Source organism: Ixodes scapularis, unplaced genomic scaffold (assembly GCF_016920785.2).
Source record: "Ixodes scapularis isolate PalLabHiFi unplaced genomic scaffold, ASM1692078v2 PGA_scaffold6__148_contigs__length_123643588, whole genome shotgun sequence".
Classification (NCBI taxonomy): Eukaryota; Metazoa; Arthropoda; class Arachnida; order Ixodida; family Ixodidae; genus Ixodes; species Ixodes scapularis.
The window spans coordinates 16,809,190-16,828,625 of record NW_024609881.1 but is presented as its reverse complement, the minus strand read 5'-3'; the positions used below and the strand labels follow the sequence as shown (position 1 = coordinate 16,828,625).

General features: G+C 47.3%; 1 protein-coding gene and 1 non-coding gene across 3 annotated transcripts in view; one reads left to right on the top strand and one right to left on the bottom strand.

Annotated features, from left to right (window-relative positions):
- LOC8040386 ((E3-independent) E2 ubiquitin-conjugating enzyme) overlaps positions 1-19,436 on the bottom strand; it is an 83,891-nt gene that overhangs the window by 57,290 nt on the left and 7,165 nt on the right. For both annotated transcript variants that reach the window (XM_042294395.1, XM_042294396.1), the window contains exons 2-7: positions 18,812-18,985; positions 14,783-14,880; positions 11,237-11,297; positions 8,593-8,745; positions 4,221-4,336; positions 192-339 (exon numbers count right to left, since the gene is read on the bottom strand). In XM_042294395.1, coding sequence (XP_042150329.1) covers positions 192-339; positions 4,221-4,336; positions 8,593-8,745; positions 11,237-11,297; positions 14,783-14,880; positions 18,812-18,985 — 750 coding nt within the window. The remainder of the gene's footprint in view (positions 1-191; positions 340-4,220; positions 4,337-8,592; positions 8,746-11,236; positions 11,298-14,782; positions 14,881-18,811; positions 18,986-19,436) is intronic.
- Positions 1,622-1,703, top strand: Trnas-uga. Its single transcript has one exon. It is a non-coding gene; the product is annotated as a tRNA-Ser (tRNA).

Genomic DNA, 19,436 nt, shown 5'->3' with positions numbered 1-19,436 from the left:
CCTAAATTAACCAAGCAAAAAGCAAAAAAAAAAGTACCATGTCTTGTTTGCACTTACAGCGTCACTCAGCACAAAAAGTGCAGAGAACACCAAAAGGTGCGGCAATTGCCCCAGACCCCCGCTCCCCTCCCTCCCTAAAAATTGTCAGATGTCCACATCTAAAACATTTCTGGAGAAAACCTAGGACTCACGCCTTCTGTCGGGTGTGAGAAGTACTTGGCCGTGCACCCCCGCTTCCAGGCCTCCAGCGTTGTGACCTTGTCCGTGGCCTTGAGCGTGTAGTAGTTCCGGTCCCCAATCTGCAGGGCGCACCTCTCGAAGATGTTGATCATCTTCACCCTGCCGCACAAAGGGAGGAGGAGCATCCGGAGCTGCTCTCGCTCACACCAGTGGAACTTGTCGGGGCACCGATGGAGCACCTCCTACTGTTTGCCTGACCCTACGTGCACGCGAAGTCGAAACTACCAGCACGAGCATGTTGCCCCAAACTATGTTTACGCTGCATGAGCTTGCATGCTTGGCAATCCAACTTAAATTTGGGGATTTTACGCGCCCAACCGACAACGGGCATCAGGCACACCACGGCGGAGGACTGGGGATTCATTTGGACCGCCCGGGAATACTTTGGCGCGCAAACGAAACCTCGGTCGCACGCCTATTCAGCGACCCACCCCACCCAGGATTCGAACGCTGGGGAGCCGTAGCTTAGCGCTTAGCCTCAAAACCACTGAGACACGCATGCTTGACAGGGACGCTGAAAGCACAAAGCTCACTCTTGTAGATTCTGCTAAGGTCGTACTTAAAGTGAAAGTTAATACAAGTAACAAGGTCGCAGTGCTACATCTTTTTTACGTTGGAGACTTCAGGCCGGTGCAGGGCACAGATTGGACACGGGAGCTGCGTCATGACTCGGTTGGACCTCTCCGATTTGACAAGAGCCTCGCTATCTAGGAGAAGTGCTTTTTTTTTTTTTTCGGCTTCTATGGCATGCGAAGCAGACCACGACGACCAATTTGCCGATACCACGAACGACGGTTCCAAAGTACTGGCCCCAAGTCCGTCACAACGTTGGTCCGTGGTGCGCCACCATCGCATCGTCCAGCCCACGGTACGTCGCCATATTGAGAATGACGTGTATGTGTACTTCCTGTAATCTATGCAACTTTTTTTTTTTTTTTTCCTATCAATGTATTTTAGCTTTTGAGGACCACAACAATGGGGCTCACATTCTTTTTTTATTTTTAATATTGAATGTGTGCCTTAAAAGGAAAAATGACCACATCTCCATGTGGTGAATGATGTTGTTTGGGTCGAAGCTCTGGTGGTGCTTGTCAGCGTAGACGCTGAGCCGCAGCATGCCGAGCCTTTCGTTCATTTTCATCCATGTCAGAAAGAGAATGTGTGGTATTGAATGTTGTTATATACGCATTTGAGCATTTGACCGCAGCGCCCTCTCGTCTATAAACAATGAGCCAATGCATGCAAAGTTTAACGCGATTATATAGCATTTGACTGCAGCACCCCCTCCTGTATAGACGTTGAGCGGCTACATGCAACGTTTCATCCATGACATCCCCAGCTCTTGAGTTACTACCACATCCCACAGCCCCCTACTCGTCCCGCAGTCGTGGCCGAGTGGTTAAGGCGACGGACTTGAAATCCATTGGGGTCTCCCCGCACAGGTTCGAATCCTGTGGACTGCGCAATCATTTTTCTTTTTTTTAAGATGACAGATGGGATGGCAATCACTGTGAGCACGGACGCCAGACGGACAAGGCTAAACCCTAAGTAGCTTCGCCCCTAAAAAAGATGTGTGCGATTGAACACGGCCGACGAAGCCGACAAGATACGTCACATCACGATTCTCATTCCCTCTCCCCCTTGCTTCGTCCCTTCCAGCAGGTGAACTGAAGCGAGAAGGTGAGAAGCAAGGACGCTTCCCCTCATTCTCAACTGTTACAGGAGGATCGTGACGTCATAGCCCTTGCTTGGTCGTGCCTTTTTTTTTCCAAAAATACAGCCATCCGTTTGAGATATCAATGTACGAGTGATGTTTTGGAGTTTGTAGCGTCCCTTCAACGCTTCGGCGGCCTTATTTCACAAAATCTAAATTTCCGTTCAGTGTCCCTTTAAGCACCTTACATCTTCTGGGGCTGAGTGTAAAAAAAGCCAGTGAATCATGGCATTCTTGTTGATGTTTTCGTGCTAAAACACCAAGTATGGTACAGCCAAATTCTTCGAGGTTGCAGACTGTGTGGAATCGCCGCCACAATGCGAATCATCGTCGTCATCATCATCGGATTCACTTCAAGAGCAGAGTTCAGCAACAAAGTCATCATCGTCTTCACTCGACAAACAAATCTGAATTTCTTCCGAGTCTCTTGAGCTTTCCACTGCAATCGCTTTTCTTTTTCGCGAAGAAGTTCCGCATGCTCTGTTGGGTAGCGACAACATTTTTTAATTACTGTTGCCGAGTATCTTCTCATTTATCCTTCCAACGGTGGCGAAAAAAATAAAAGACTCACTGCTGAAATGAGTGCTGCCATCCATCATCAGCGCCGCAAGCCACTCGGACGAGCCTAGCTCATCCATGGAATCGAGGGCTACCGAAGAAATTACTGGATGAGCCGAGCTCAGCCGTGGCATTTTTAACCAGAAAGCCGCCGACGAGCTCAGCTCGTCCAAGGCACTTAAGGGGTTAAGGCGAAATGAAGTACTGTAAACAACTTTGATTTCACGGGCTCAATATTTTGCAATTAAGGTCAAAGCTCAAATTTTGGAATAATTAACAGGTTCTAATTTTCGCTACACAGTGGGATCTCAATATAGATTCCAATGTGTTTATATTTTAGCAGAATTGTTCGCAGGACCTATTTTTCGCAAGTTATAGGCGATTCGCAAAAATTAGGTTTTCACAAAAATTAAGTCGTTTACAGTATATCGACTCCAAGTTGGTCGAGCTCTGTGTCACTACCCTGCCAGGCTACAGGAGGGTTTCCTGTATGCCTGCTTGTTACAGGGTGAAGTCATCTGTTGTTAACTTGTTAACTGCCCCCAAGGGTCCTAGTTCAGGGATTCTCAAACTTTTTCATCTCAAGGAACCCTTGTCACTCAATATCCGAGGCCTCGCACGATTGCTTATGCGAGCGAATGGGAGTGACGTGCCAGCCGTGAACACATAGGGATGCCTCAATGAGGGAAGTGTTTTATAGTACCGGTACAGGTCCAACACATCTATAGGGTCAGTCTCATCTTGCTGTCGGCACCAGCAGTTCGCTACGCCAATACTTGGTGTGAGTTCTTCTTATGGTAAACATTGATTTTATAGTTGCTTAGTCTACATTCCTCATAATATATTGGGGTACATGGTAAGGCAAAGGTATCTTTTGAGAGACGGACAAGAGAATGGTCTGCAAGGAATCTATCCACCAAGGTGCTAGAAAAAATATCCAAGTTTGCCATTTTTGACAGTGGTCGGGTTTATGTTTGAAATCGGTGTGCAAGAACCGGAGCAGTGAAAGATGTATTCGAGAAAAAAGAAATGGCAGCTGTATTTTGATCTATCAATTAAACCATAATATGCAAAAAGGCCATGTATGAGAAACAGTGGGTTTTCATGACATATCTTTATTTGCACACGGATTAGTATGTGGCATCACAAAACCCCAACACCACTCTACGTGATCACGCGATGCCGTGGTGTCAAGTGACGTAACTGACGCCATGTCATGCGACACCGCGATCTAACATGACCCGATCTCACATCACGGAATCAAGTGGTGGCGTGACGTCACGTCTTGTCACATGGTCCAGTGTCCCGTGACATCAGGCAACGTCACTTTAAATCTCGAATTGACACCCAATGTTACGAAACCCAACAACGTCACAGACACCATGACACGATGATTTCGCACCGCGAGTATGTGACTTCAGGTTTCGCAACGCGAGTCACATGAAGTTAGGTTTGGCACCATGAGTCCCGTGACGTAAGGTTTCGCACCGCGAGTCACGTGACGTAAGGTTCCGCATAACTCAAGTAACTTAAGGTTTCGCAAGAGTCACGTGACGTCAGGTCACACGATGCGCCACGCAACCGACAGACAAACACATATCTGAGTTACCTAGCTTCTGTCAGAACGCAATTCCAAGTAAATCGTTTTACTCTTGAGCGCTACCTCTTGCAGGTTGTGTCCCGTTCCTTGCCGTTCGGCCGCACTCACCTGTCGAGGGCCTCCCCCTCGATGACGTACTTGATGAGCTCCGAGTCCCCCTGCACGCCCCCCGTGTCCTCAAAGGCCTTGCACACACCTTGCACGAACAGGTACACCACCTTCACCTGCAATGCATCCATATCGCCGCGAGCAAGGCCGAGTTAGCAACGCACACGACTGCCATGTGGAGGAGTGAGGCTCGAAACCCCCTTGGGTCACATACTTCTTTTTGTAATTCTGTGTTATTCTGGAAAGTTCTAACCCATTCTTTGCTGTCGTTGTTTGTTCTGGTTTGGGACATTCCTGAACGTACCACAAGTATAAAAGCAGCGGTAACGCACTGGTTCAGGACAGCAGTCCTTCAGTCGCCGATACAAGATGCAGTACCTTTTCTTCTTTTCAAGTTTGTAAGTACAAGTTTGCTTTGTTAAAAATTTATTTTCAGTTTCACATTCATCTTTTACTTTTATTCGGGACAATATCACCAAGCTAAGTCAAATTTGACCTTTGCGCTTAGACAGTGTAATATACGGCGACGCTGGTTTGCACTGTAGTTGAAAAATTTATCCAGTGCGGTACAACCGCTAGCCTGCAGTCTTTAACGTGCACCACGCAAGAGTGATACACGACTGCACGTCGGTACAAAGCTCATCCAGACCAGGACGGGGTGGGACGGGGATTGAAGTATCACTCCTTACTGCAGGCGTGCTTGAGAGCACAAACTGACATGAGCATGCAACGAAACGGCCTTTATTTGAAACGCTCCCCCGACCACACCGCAACATTCTGCACAAATTCCAGAAATTTTTCACAGTTTCTTAGAATAAAACCAAACTCCACCCAAATCCTTTTTTTTTAATTGCTTGATTAGAATGCAATGCCTGATTAGAATGCAAACATTACAAAAGTACTGTTCGCTGAAAAATAAAAAAAAAGTGTACCACAAGATTTTGGTTGAGACTCATTTTGAGCACTGTAAAGTGCTTCTATTTTGGGACAATGCACCAAAAGTGGAGTGCATTTCAGAGTTGCACCTTCCTATAGGAAGAGTCTCACAATGTAAAAATTGTAACAAAAGATTTTTTCAAGGAAAAGGAGGGGCTTTATTATGTGGCATTTCTTGCAATCTGGGCATACCTCGGCAAACCTCACTCATGAGGGCCCTCACTCACCCTCACTCACCCTCATCTTCACAGGTGAGGTGAGGGTGAGTGAGTTTCTGAACCAGGAAAATTCATGAGTCTGAGGGTGAGTGAGGGCCGTGAGGGCTGTGAGGGCGGTGAGGGCCGTGAGGGCGGTGAGGGCTGTGAGGGCGGTGAGGGCGGTGAGGGCGGTGAGGGCGGTGAGGGCGGTGAGGGCGGTGACGGCGGTGAGGGCCGTGAGGGCCATGAGTGCGTAAGGGCGGTGAGTGGCGTGAGGGCCATGAGTGCGTGAGTGGTGTGAGGGCGGTGAGTGCGTGAGGGGTGTGAGGGCCATGAGTGCGTGAGGGCAGTGAGTGGCATGAGAGGCGTGAGGACCGTGAGGGCGGTGAGTGCATGAGGTGGTGTGAGGGCCATGAGTGCGTAAGGACGGTGAGTGCGTGAGGCCCCTTCAGATCGAGCATCTTTCTCAGCAATTTTGGTGTTAATGGCGGGTTGTTCTCTAGCTTTCCCTAGATCGACACGAATTGCTGAGTTCGGGTCCGGCTCGAAATAAGCAAGCAACTCGGAGCAAATTCGAATACGTTTGAAGCGGCTGCATCCAATCAGGGACGCAACATTTTCACGTGATACCTCTTGCCGGTGATGATGACACCGAAAGACTTGGTTCTGGTTTGAAATCGATCGTTTTTTGGAAATAAACTGTTTCAGAAAGGTGCATTAGTATTCTTAATGAGATTTAAATGCATAAAAACACGTTTATAATGCGTAATTGTGTCTAAATAGTGCAAGAAAAATAAAATTTTATGATGACAATGGCAAATTGCAGCAATTGGTTGCTGCGTGTGATCGCGGGCGACCCGTGCTGCTGGTGTTGCGACGTAAAGTTTCTGGGCGAAATTGCCCCATCTGAAGCTGGCCTGAGTGGCGTGAGGGCCATCAGTGTGTCAGGGACGTGAGGGGTGTGAGGGCCGCAAGGGCGGTGAGGGCGGTGAGGGCGGTGAGTGGTGTGAGGGCTATGAGTGCGTGAGGGCCGTGCGGGCGGTGAGGGCGGTGAGGGCGGTGAGGGCGGTGAGTGGCGTGAGGGCGGTGAGTGGCGTGAGGGCGGTGAGTGGCGTGAGGGCGGTGAGTGGCATGAGGGCCATGAGTGAGTGAGGGGCGTGAGGGCCATGAGGGCGGTGAGGGCCGTGAGGGTCGTGAGGGCGGTGAGGGTCGTGAGGGCGGTGAGGGTCGTGAGGGCGGTGAGGGTCGTGAGGGCGGTGAGTGCGTGAGGGCCCTGAGGTTCAGTGAGGGTGAGTGAAGGGCTGAAGGTGAGTGTGACTGTGAGGGTGAGGGTGAGTGAGGGGCTGAAGGTGAGTGTAGCTGTGAGGGTGAGGGTGAGTGAGGGGTTTAGGTGAGTGTGGCTGTGAGGGTGAGGGAGGGCGACCTAAAATGCCAACCTCTGAATCTGGGTGCGCGATTTTTTAAAAAAATGCAAAGCAAACTGTTGGACAATTGCGTTGCACGTGAAACGTGTGGCACCTACGCTTTAGGCACTCTTCGTCGGTTAGTTTAGCGACTGGCTGAACGCGTGGCATACACACTCTATAGCAATTCCTGAAATGGAGGTACCGGCAAGCCCGGGTTCTAAGAGCATGAGACAGGGTGTCAAGTTGCTACCTGCCCGATGCAGAGCAAATGCCCTGCAGGGCTTTCCCGCCAAATGGCACCTCAACTCACGGCAATGCGTCGCAACATGCAGGAAAGATACTCGCTTAATAATCTAAGAAATCTAGGTTCGATTCCCGCCTGGTGCAAACACTCTTTTTTTTACTGCGATGGCCTCTTTCTCCCTACTCGAAACCCATCAGTGTCAAGCCCCACAGCCACGTTTTTATCCAGCTCCAAGAAATGCCAAACATTTAGCCAAAGAATGTTTCACCTTAAAAATTATAGGGGGTTTTGACAAAATTCTTCTATTTCGAGTTGCTCCCAACACAAAATGTTTTTTCAACAAAAATAATTGCTCCCAACTCAAAACATGTCTCGTGATGTAAATATTGCGCAACGTTTTCAGGGAAACTTCACTTTGTGCCAAATGTGCCATATGTATGGTCTTCGAATCTTTTTGGGTGGTTCAGCAGGGTCCCAAATCGCACGACACCTCTTGGCTTTTTACCGCCCGTGGAATAACCCAACAATTCGACTGCACCGATTGTAGGTCAAGTAAGTAAGAAAACAAATCTATGCATCCTCGTGTTCCCTTTTCTGTAGCTACCCCCTGTCCTCTGCAACCCATCTTGATGGCGTGGCACAGATTGTGCCGTGGCCTCTGATGCAAGTACATTGTTTGGTACTCCGACTGGCGTATTTAGCCTCCTATCCTGCCCTTCTATCGAAAGACGTGCCCAAGTGGCCACAAATTAAGCCCACAGAGTTGGCGTGTCGTGCCGTTGGATGTCGCGATCCTGGTAGTTGGTCCTACCAAGTTTCTGGATGATACGCAGGCTCGATTGTGCCGACAAGGACCCGGGAGCACAAAATCTGTCCCGCACAAACCACACTCCAGTGTGGGGTTTCTGCTAAATGTTTTTAATATACTTCATTTTTTTATTATTATTTCATTTATATTTAATATTGTATTTTATTTCTTTGCTTTTATTTTTGTTTATTATTTCATTATTTTCACTCAAAATGTGCCACTCTCGCTTGCACATTTGTATTCGAGTAAACTTCTTCACCCTTCCACAGCAGATGTGCTGCGCAGCTCAGTCGGGGGCTATATTATCCGGCTGGCAGCGCATCGAATTAGCTTTATACATGATCACAACGTCGTGTCACGGTCCCAGTGCGTCGGTCTCTCAAGACGCTCATTCACGACATTAATTCCCAATGTTCGTTCCCTATGCTTCTTCGTGACAATTTTCTTGTGGAAAACAACTCGTAGAACATAATCTGCATTAAAGAGTACAAGCGAAGGTGAGATCCTCTGTCATCGCCGTGACCCAACTCTCAACTACCGAAGCCTCCGTGAACCACCTTACTGCTGAGCGACTTGCAGCAGAACAGGAATCTGTCACATACACCGCCGCTGCAAAAGACACTGTCGGGACCGCAGCCGGCGACAGCGTGACACTTCTATTGCGCCATCGAGCGGAGGTCGAGGGACCGCTGTTTAGGAAGCGGCAAACACGCCGGTTGGAAGTGTGTTCAAGGCACCATGCTGGAAACGACGCGAGAAAGATGGCAGGTTGCCAACCCACCTCGTCCACGGTGACAGTGACGTTCTTGTGCGGTCTAGAGAGCAGCGCAGTAGTCTCCTTGGTGCAGTTCAGCCACCGGGCGGTGCTGAAGCACTGCATGGGCCCGTGAAGGCGCTGGCCCTTGTAGAAGCCCACCTTCTTGAACTCGGAGGACTGCGCACAATGGGCGGTTTGATCAATCGGGTGATAAATAAACAAATCTCTTAATCATTTATTTCAGTTCCAGTACACAAACTGAGGGCGACGAGAACTGCTTGTCCACGTCGTTTTATCTCTCAGCCTTACTGAGACCTCTATAAGACAACTTTGGGATATGGATCTCTAAAAAAAAGAGCTCATCCGAGCCAGAAAGATCCAGTAGCAGCGGACAAATATAGAAAGCTTGTTTTTATGCTCGCGTTAAGTATTTAAATAAAAGCCTCGTGGGTGTTTGCACTTGTCCCAAACAATATTAGTGGCTCGAGCGTCTCTCTGGTCATAAAGAATGAGACTGCAGGACGACACAATTTTTTCAATAATGTGGCACAGTTTGCAAACACTTCGACACCCTCGAGAAATTTCCAATTCAAAATGAGACTTCCGAGATCACGCAAAGCTGTAGAACCAACGGCAGTGTTCTTATAAAGCATGCTCATTACCGTAAAATACCGGGCAAGCGCCCACTCAAAATCTGAAGATAATTGGCAAAAAAACAGGGGATGGCCACTTGTTCGGTTATGAGTTTTACGCATAAATTACACACACATTTTTTCAGATCTTAAAAATTGGGGAATGGGCGCTTAATGTGGAATGGGCAGATGCACGGTATTCTACGGTACATTAAAAATAGCCTTCATGCCGTATATTGACCAGTAACTGCATTTACACACTTCGTGCAAATGTCATTTTAGGTGCCAATATGACACGTCAGGGTACTGTGGTACATCTCCACTGACAGAAGCGCGCCCAATGCTGGTCGTGGGCGCGCCACAGTAACCATGCTCTATAAATTGTGAAGCTTTTTTAAGGCACTTTTCGCATGCCTTTTGCCAAAGAAAAAGCACGCTACGAAGCTCACTCAGCACGGAGAGCGACGCCAACGCAACCGTTCTTAGGCCTAACCCCTTTCACGATACCACTGTCCAAAAGCAGATCACAGACGACGGCGTGTTTGTTGACATGAATGCATCCAATGGACAAAGCACATCCGGGGCTGGGCAATTCCTCGACCCCAGCCTCGCTAGGCGTGCGCGCCGCTCGGTTTTACGGTTGATCACTTCCACAACCACAGAATTGCAACCATTATGAGAGCGGCTTGGCTTGGCTTGGCTTGAATTGGCCTGGCCGCTTGGCGGCAAAATAAAATAGGCTTCAAGACTCGTGAAGCTGAAAATAAAAAGTGCATTCATTAAGTGAGAAAAAGAAAAAAGTCCTAATAATGATGTCCTTTGTGGGGGGTGCGTTCATTATGCAAGTAAATACAGTAGTTTCACTAAGAGGTTTATCACTATCAAATACACCCATAAATCTGTACACAAATCAGAGATGAAGGTGATCATGAAACCTCCGTGCCGCACCAATTATTTGCCTGCCTTGCAAAGTACAACGATGCCCAAAACGCGTTGCCAACCGGCGTGGTCGACGTCCTGCGTCACCCACGAAAAGGACGTGTTACCCGAGTGGCAACGAAATAAGCCACGCAAACGTACGGGTTGTCAAATTCTCGGCAGTCAGTTGTAGAAATAACAAAGAAAGCGAGCAGACGAAAGCTTCAATGTTGTGCTTGGCCCCATACGAGTGCCGAGGGTCACCGAGATCATCTAAAGCAGTGGTCTCAAACTCATTTGAGTGTGGGGGCCAGATAGCCCACACCGCAAAGGCCGAGGGCCAACGTACGACCGATGGGGGGGGGGGGGGTTAATAAGGGTTTAATAGGAAGAGACCTCGTGCCCTATGCTTTTCGTAAACTCAGTTTTGCCAGTGACATCTTTAAATTTGATTTGTTTATATGACTACTTTGGGCCCTGACCTGATGTTATAGCAAAAATTAAAATGACACTGCCCCGCAACACGGTGGCATTTTTAGTAGAACAAGAGAGCAAGTAATCTGTCGTCCCCAGTTCAACATGTCTTTAAAAAAAACGATTTAATTTGACAGTTCTTGAATTCCTCACAATTGTTATTATAACATTCTGAACAAATACTCGTCTTTTAATTGTGATATTTTTTTTGAAGGGGAGAATCCCGAGCTCATAGCTTTATCTTTGGCACTTGCTCCTAAGCGAAAGTTTGCGCCGCAGCTGGCATGCATCCTTCAACGAATAGCTCGAGGTTACAGACTGGTAGCGGAATTGTTGTACATAACAAAAATGGGAAGCAAAATAATAAAGCGAAACAAAGGGCAAATGAACACAGAGAAGTATAAAATGTGTGCATGCGTTAAAAGAGCAGAGCTACTTTTCGGGCAAAAATGAATCGATGAGATGAGATCAGTATGACACATGCCGTTTCTAGCGCTCGAGACATGGAAACCGGAACTCTCAGCCGGCCTTCTGCGGGCCGCAACCCAGCCAGTCGCGGGCCGCATGCGGCCCGCGGGCCACGTGTTTGAGACCCCTGATCTAAAGCCTGCCCAAACTTTGAGCCAAACCCCAAGGAAACTCACGGGCTGTCTCCGGTCCAGCACATCGTCCAGATCCAGGGCGTCGTCTTCTTGCAGGATGCACCTGGTCAAGGTCACACATCCAGTTTTGAGTGGATCATCGCAACATCCTTCTCAAGCCACAAACAAAACTAAAAACAAAGCTTGAACTATGCAGAATACAGACTGCGGGAATGCTATAGGGTGAAATACCATATATTCCTAATAAATATAGCAGGCAGTGATCACATGACATCATCAGTGTGACACTACCCCACCCTACGATCATGCAACTCTTGAGTTGTTGTGTCACATGACATCAGAAAACATTAAGTGATGCTGCGTCACATGAAGTGACACTACAACATAACAATGACGTCACATGATGCTGTGATGCCAACAGCATCACGTCGCATAGACACGCGAGACGGTGGCACCAACTACGTGATTGTTGTGTGTCCGTGTTATGTTTTAATTCTGAATGCTCTAGACTTAGAAACCATCCCATATAAGCATTCTGCTTTAAAATTGCTCTCCAGAAGCTATCGTGAACCTGAAAACAAAATCAATCCTACCAAAGTAAGAAAAAAACCTTTGTGCACTTAATGTAACACTAGAGCCCATTGACTTGTTACGCCACTGCTGCGAGTGAAATAGATGCTGTTACTCTGTGCCAACACCAGCAAAGTATGGTATGTAGAAAACATTTGGAGACTCAAGCGGTATGCCAAAATTAGCATACCATTAATATGTAGTTGTTCTACCGCATTCATTTGGGTGTGACAGAGTAAGCGCAAACAGAAGAATGCCAGTTCTTTTCCTCTTTCTCTCTGTAGTAAAAAGTTGTCAACTCACAAAGACTATTAGTGAAACAAAATGTATCAACTTCGATTGTATTCAGCGTTTTTCACTACACTATAATTGTAAAATGCAACAAAGCACTAATGTTCTGCCCCTGAGTACACACTGATTTTTTCATTTACTACAAAAAATCAGAAACTCTGCTGAAAGGCACTAAAGATTACAGCATTCTTTTTTAATTTAGTTGCTTTAAGGGGCGGTTGTCTAGTGAATGCGGCTATCTCTCCTGGCGGCTAAAATCCAGCAAGAGAGATTTCCTGACCACATGACCGACTTCATGGGGACTAGGTGCCTATAAAAAAACTCCATGTCAACTGTTCTCTGCTACACTGTCAAGGCCAGCTAGCTTCCACAGTGCCAAAGCCTAGCACTATTACGAAAGCATGTGGCTTCGTCTTGCACCTCATTCGCACGCGCTCTCGTGGGAAGGAGACGCCAAACAAAACGACACGCTCGTCCAACTAGTTGTCACTGTGTTACAGCACTGTGGAAGCTGCGCCAGCCTCGACTATGCAGCACAAAATAGTTGACGTGGAGACAGGCAAATGGCTGCCTCAAGTCCATCCTCGCACAAATTATTCAAGACTGCTTTGGCGCACAGAAAGAAGGTGAACAGGCTTGAAAAGTCAAATGAATTTTATTTGTGTACTTTAGGAGAGGCATGTAAAGGAATTTCTGGGGAAGATCGTGTTTAGCAAGAATTAAAGAAAACGAGAGGCAAGGCTTATGTCTGCCGAGCGGAATCGGCTGGAACACAAGGTACTTCCTGCTCTCCAAGCTAATCACGTGGCGTAAAAATCTCTCATAACCGCCGGGAGGAATAGCGCATTCACTATCCTAATCCTGAAGCCTAATCACGTAGATAAGAAGACAGAATGTGCAGCATTTTTTGAGCTGCACTAGATGTTTATTCAAAAGTATTTCTGAACTCGCAGTATGCAAACATACTACAGTCACAAGACTGCCGCCATCATAGGTCACGTGATGTCCCATTATCGCATCATGGTGTCACATAACACTGTGTCATGTGGCATAGGGTCACGCGCTATGTCACGTGGTGTTACGCAACACCACGTTGCGACACCGTGACGTCACGGTGTCACGTCATGACTCAACAGTTGAGACTCCACGGCATTGTGACGTAATGCGACATTGACATCGGTCACATCACTTGATGTGTCATAGGATGGCACTGAGACATCATGTGACACTGACGTCAGTCACATGACACAAACTGTCACACGACGGCACTGTGATGTCGTGCGACACTGATGTCAGTCATATCACATGACGTGACACACGAGTTCACTGTGACGTCATGTGACACTGACAACAGTCACATCACACGACGTGTCACACAATGGCACTGTGACATAATGCAACACTGACATCAGTCACACTGCACGATGTGGCCACGTAGCTGGTGTCACACAACGGCGTCACGAGACCTGACCGCCGTCCACAAAATTTGGTGGGCACGTGACGTTTTTTCGTGTGTCACGTCCCATATTTCTCGGTGATCCTGGCGCTCGTAGCACATTCCGCATTAAAATAATTTTACTTTCTGGAACAGGCATAGCCAGAAGCAAACCAAACCGGCGACTCCGACAGCCGACAGCTATCGTTAACAAGCCCCCCCCCCATTTCCAATTTCAACGCCGCCTTTCTTTCTGCACGGTCTCGCAAGCGCGACCCTGGCAGCGGTCACGCCACTAATACATTGTACAAAAGACCGCCTGCAGACATTGTCTAAGGCCTGCTTCTTCCTCGTTTGACAGTTCTGCCACACTGGTCATTCGGAAACTGTCTTTAGGCGTGTTCGAAGCACACGCACGTATAAAGCAGACGTGCTTCAAACCTGCTCGAGGCATGTCCACAGAAAAATCTGCCGTCGTTTCTGCAGCAAACACCGTGTCCTTTGTACGACATACGAGCAGCGCGACCTGCAGCTTAAAGAGCGCCCATGAAGGCAGTTTCAAAACTTTTTTAAAGGCATTTTTGGACGCTCTGGGGTCCTAGCATGGCACTCAATTTTTTTTAGAGCCTCGTGACTCTTTTTTTTTTTTTTTTTTGCCTGCAAATAAATTTTTTGAATTGAAAAAAACATTCAGACGTGACACCGAGGAGCGCCGTCGTCGTCGGTAGAATTCAGTGGACGCTCAGCGCAGTTCCCGCTGTTGGCCATGGTGCACAGCAGTATGTGAACTGGAAAAACGTACGACGACGCACTCGCGGACAAGTTGCTCCCATTTGGCGACCTGGTGCCGATGAAACAGGGAGACGCTTCTCGGGAAGCAAAACTCTGGACTGGCGCTTTACGAGGGTGCCCCAAATGTGCCGACAAATCCCCAGTCGCCGCCTCGGAGCCAGCGATTCCCCCGACCCTCTGCCCGACGTCGAGAGTGCGTCATTCGTTCAAACCAATTGCCCGATGAGGAGCCTGTTGTCGTCGTGCTTCAACATCATGCAGCTCCTTAGTTTACATTTCTGCCATCGTCTTGGGGGGGTCTCCGGTATCATTCCCGGTGCGATTTTTACCGTACGTGTTTAATCTATTGGTGTGGCACCCAAACGTCCGTTCGGACTAGAACTTGGTCAAAGGTGTCCGAGACGTACCCGACGCCCATTTCAGTGGTCAAATAAAACTTCCAAATTGCCTTCGTGGTCGCGTCAAAGTAGGACAAGACAAAGGGTCTTCCGCCCACTCACGTGGAGCCGTCTGCAAAGTGGACCGTGAGCTCCGTCTTGACATTCTGCACCATGCCCACCCAGGAATCGAGGAAGATGGCCACGTCTGGGCTGAAACGCTGGCGCAAGCAAAACCAAAAACTACCACTGAGCTCGCCTCCCTTTTGTCGCAGACACTTTCTCTACAAATGTCCGTCTTAACCAATCTGTACACTTCCGGGGCCGATTTAGCCTGCGTGACTGGTTCCGAATGTATCCCTCTCTGTTGGTTTAACTAGTAACTTTGAATGACCTTAAATTTTAGAAAAGTTTATTTTAAAGGACCATGTCATAAAGCAAAAATTTACCAACCTCCCTTTCAACCAACCTCCCCCCCCCCCCCCCCCCCCCCCCCCCCAAAAAAAGAAAAGCTTTTTAGTGCAACATTTACGTTGCGAGAATTGTTTTGAGTTGGGATTTCGAATCACGCTTTCTATTGCGAGACGTTTATTTTTTATTAAGGCCCGTTCACACTCTTGCGACCGAGTACGACTGAGAGAGACGAGATCTTTTACAACTTCTTAAATGTTTCTAGAATGAGGGAACACACTGACATTGTGGCGCCATCTATGCGGTGACCCTGGAACTGCATTTCACAAAAGCGAAGGTTTTGCGGGATTTCCGAGGTCAAATGTGTGTAATACCCATAGAAAGGCTCGTTTATAACATTGACAAAAGTTTTTCGAGCCAAAAAAGAAAGGATATTGCGCGAGAAATAAAAAAAAAATATGCCGGACCGCCGAGTTTACACTGCTTCCCAATAGATGGCGCCAGTGTGTTCTCTGGTTTAAGAAGTTTTAAGGAACCCAGGTTTAAGAGGTCGCAAGCAGTCGCAAGAGTGTGAACGGGCCTTTATTGATATATTACCTAATCTCTCTCCCTAACGTTGCCAACAAATTTTTCTATCAGTTTCATAGTATTGTTTTTTCCATTTTTCATTTATTTGATCCTTAAGGGGTACTCCGGCGATTTTTTGAGCTACCTTAACTAACTATATTTTGTGACTCCCTGGCGTTTACCGTTCCCGGTATGCTATTTAGTATCGCGAAATTCATAATAGTTATTGTGAAATCGGCAAATGAAAATGATGCAAAAACCCACATTCAAATATACCCGCACTTTTCAGTGCCATGACGTCAGTGGCGGGCAGGCTTGCCAGTCGAGCGAGCAGTCTAAAAAATAGAATATGCCAATCATTAGTTCCGTGCCGGAGCGCGGGGAGTGGAGCGAGCTTCCAAGGCATTCATTTGACACCATGAAACTGCTTCGAATCAGTTGGGAACAAATTCTACAGCCCAAAGAGTGAACCCCTGCCTTCCACTGACGTCACTTTTTCGTTGTTGCCAGTAGAGACTTTCAGTTTGAAAAACACGGTGAGGACCAAAACTGTAAATTCAATAACTTCGTGAAAAAAATTTATTTTGACCTAATATTCGGGTTACTATTTTAGCAATGTTGTTTGGCGAGTTTAGCAAAATTTGAAGCAAATCGGGGTCCATGAAGAAATCGCCGGAGTACCCCTTTAAGGGCACTCTTATTGAGGGCATTACATAAGGAGGGGACAATGCAATATACACTTCAATTCAATGAAACAAATGACAAAAAATAGAACACATTCTCCCGATAAAAAGAAAATTTTGAATAAAGGCCCATTCACACATTTACGACTCCTTAATGGATGGTTCACACCAGCCTCTAAGGAGTCGTTCATTAAAATATTGCGTGATTCATTGTAATTGTTCCAGCAGTTTTGCCACCCATCTGAAAATCTGTTGACACATTTTATTGTTTTTCCTGTTCCACTGGTGTTGTTTTTCTTTCTTTCTTTTGCATTTTGTCAGAAAGTGTATATGCCCCTTCCTATCATAGCCCCATGAAGGACTTACAGCATTTAAAATAAATAAATAAATTTGTGTTGCGCTGCGTTGCGTCGTGCAGCGTATCGCCTCCCCATTGGCTCGTTGTAAGGGTCACCACCATAGCAACAGCTCGATGCAAGCAGTTTTAAAAAACTCAAACGCAGTCCAACAATACTGTGTGAATGAGCCTTAAGAATGTGTCTTAAAAGCTCTTACGATAAGGGGAGACACTGGCACCATCTATCTGCTAGAACACTTTCAGTGTCTGATTAGTTTATATTTTTTCTCACAAAGTTTTTTTTCTTCTTCTTGGCTCGAAAAACTTCTGCCAATGTTATAAACGACCATTTATCGCGATAGCATGCGTATTTCATCTCGCAAATACTGCAAAACCTTCGTTCTAGCGAAATGAAGTTCCGCGGTCAGCTCATAGATGGCACCAGTGTGTCCTCTCGTCCTAAGAGATGTTAAGATGTTTTTAGGCACTAGGTTCTCAGAAAAAATCACGAGTCATTCCACTCTGTGGAGGTGGATGACCAGCGAAGCTTTTTAGCAGACGACACAGACCCACCCCGAGAAGCCAGAGGAAACTAGACACGCGCAACAGGACTGCCACCCTGGGAGAGCGGAAGGAAAGCAAACTAGGCAAGCTAACGCTAGGAACAACGATAAGGAGAAGGCAGTGCGAGGGTAGAAATGGCTGACGCGGGTCGCACAGCGGCAAGTCTTTGAGAAACCTTTATTATCTACCCGAGAGTCTACTGATCTTGAAAATGGTGCCTAGTGATAACTAATCTACCGAATAGACCTTTTGCTAAATTACCCAAGCATCAAGGAGAATGCAGGGAATGGTGTTCCAAGTGCCTCACGTGCCGGCGTCTGCAACTGTTCTAAAATAAAAGCCTAAAACAAATGGCATCTTGCACGCACGTTCGTCAACGCTTTATTTTGGTTATTTACTTCGAATCTCTTATACAGGCAAGGCGTGCGTGTGCGGCGGTGCGAGCGTAGAGTTTTTGGTCACGCACACGAAAAATCCCCGAAAACCTACCCATAAACAGCTTCATTGTAAAAATGTGAGTGCGTGGATGGGCATTAACAGAAAACGGTAGGGAACGCTCCTTGCGTACAGATATCTGAAAATCATTCGTGCCCATGCTACCCCTCATCCACTTCCCTCAGTTGATCCTCAAATTCTATCATTCGCAGGAATGGTGCCGGCATGCCATTGTGTCCTCTCGTCGTAAAAGGTCGCAAGAATTTGGTTGTAAGCAAACTAAAGTGTGCAAACCAACCTTAAAGGGGTCATGAAACAAATTTTGGGCTGGGACAAATGAATTTAGATTGGGATTTTACTGATAGCATATCGTTTAGTGGGCCAATAGAAAGAAGACAGAAAGTCAAAAGCCTGATTTTTGGTACGAAAATTTTAAAACACAGCACTATTTGTATTTGCTTCCCTTGCAAAAATCTGCCTTTTCACTGTGATACATCCGCGGTACCCAAAGCGCGTCACCCGGCCCAAACGCACATCACACTGCACCGAACTTCGCTTGTTCCCTTCACTCCTAAGGTGACAGTGCAGTGCCAGTTATGTGTTTGCCGGACCAATTAGCCACCTCCCTTTCATCACCTGACCTCATTCTCTTCACGTGGGTATGCGCAAGGGAGCGTAATCACGTGGCAAAAGTGTAGCTGGTCTAACGAGCACGTAGCTTCCACAGCACTGTCAGCTTTGGGGAAAACGGGGTGGGGAAAGCAACTTTGGTCCGCGTTTTGAGCGATGGGCTAGTCCTCTAGAGGGAAAATGGCGGTGTCCGGGTACACAAACCAGGGTCCAAGCAAGAGGGGAGTCCTTCCTTTCCATTTTCTAGAACTGTTTGGTACAATGCGCGATTTGTGAGTTGAGGAGGAAAGTTAAGAAGTAAAAAGTTGAAAAATTGTTTCATGACACCTTTAAGATGTGTCAACCACAATAAGAGAGAAAAACAAATATAAGATTTACGCCAGAAAATATGGTAGCTTCTACTGCACTGTATGCTTAGTGGTCCATGCAAGAGTATGCGTCCATGCAAGAGTCTACACGGCAGACTTTCGTATCGACGCATAAATCGATGAAGGAACCCAGATGGAGACGAGAAGAGCCAGTCACCTCAAGGGGCACCAGGTCGGCGCTGCTGACGTCCGGGATGACCAGGTCGCTGCCAAAGACCTGCACCGTGGCCGACACCTCCGTGTTGCGGCAGTAGCCCAGCTGCGTGTCCCGGCCTTTCACCACCTTGCGCACTATGTCCCCAGGCATTAGGGAACGGTCCTGCAGCTTCACCTGCGAGCACCAGGTATGGGACGAGGGGTTACTCCAGATTGAGAGGGGGGTAAAGACGGGAACAGAGCCTGGCAAATCGTAAACGCTCACATCTATGGTTAAAAAAAAAAAAGAAAAAGACGATGGGTTAGATGTGTTTGTTTTGCCACAACGACTTGAAGTTGTTCAAACGCTTGTCAACTTTATTTCTAGAATGCGTGACACAGGTATTTTTCCCGTAGTATAAAATAAAGCTAGAAAAACAATAGCTACAGACCTTGCACACAGTGTTTTCCTGCTTCTTTATGTATATTCAAGCATCGCCAGTGATATGGGCATCAGGATCACCCATAGGACCGCCGATGTCCACGTCTATGCCCCGCCGCTTCGAAGCAGCCGCAATGCATGGGATGAGACGTTTCCCTCTAGAATTATACAGTAAAGGGGCCCTGCAATCATATTTAAGCGTCAG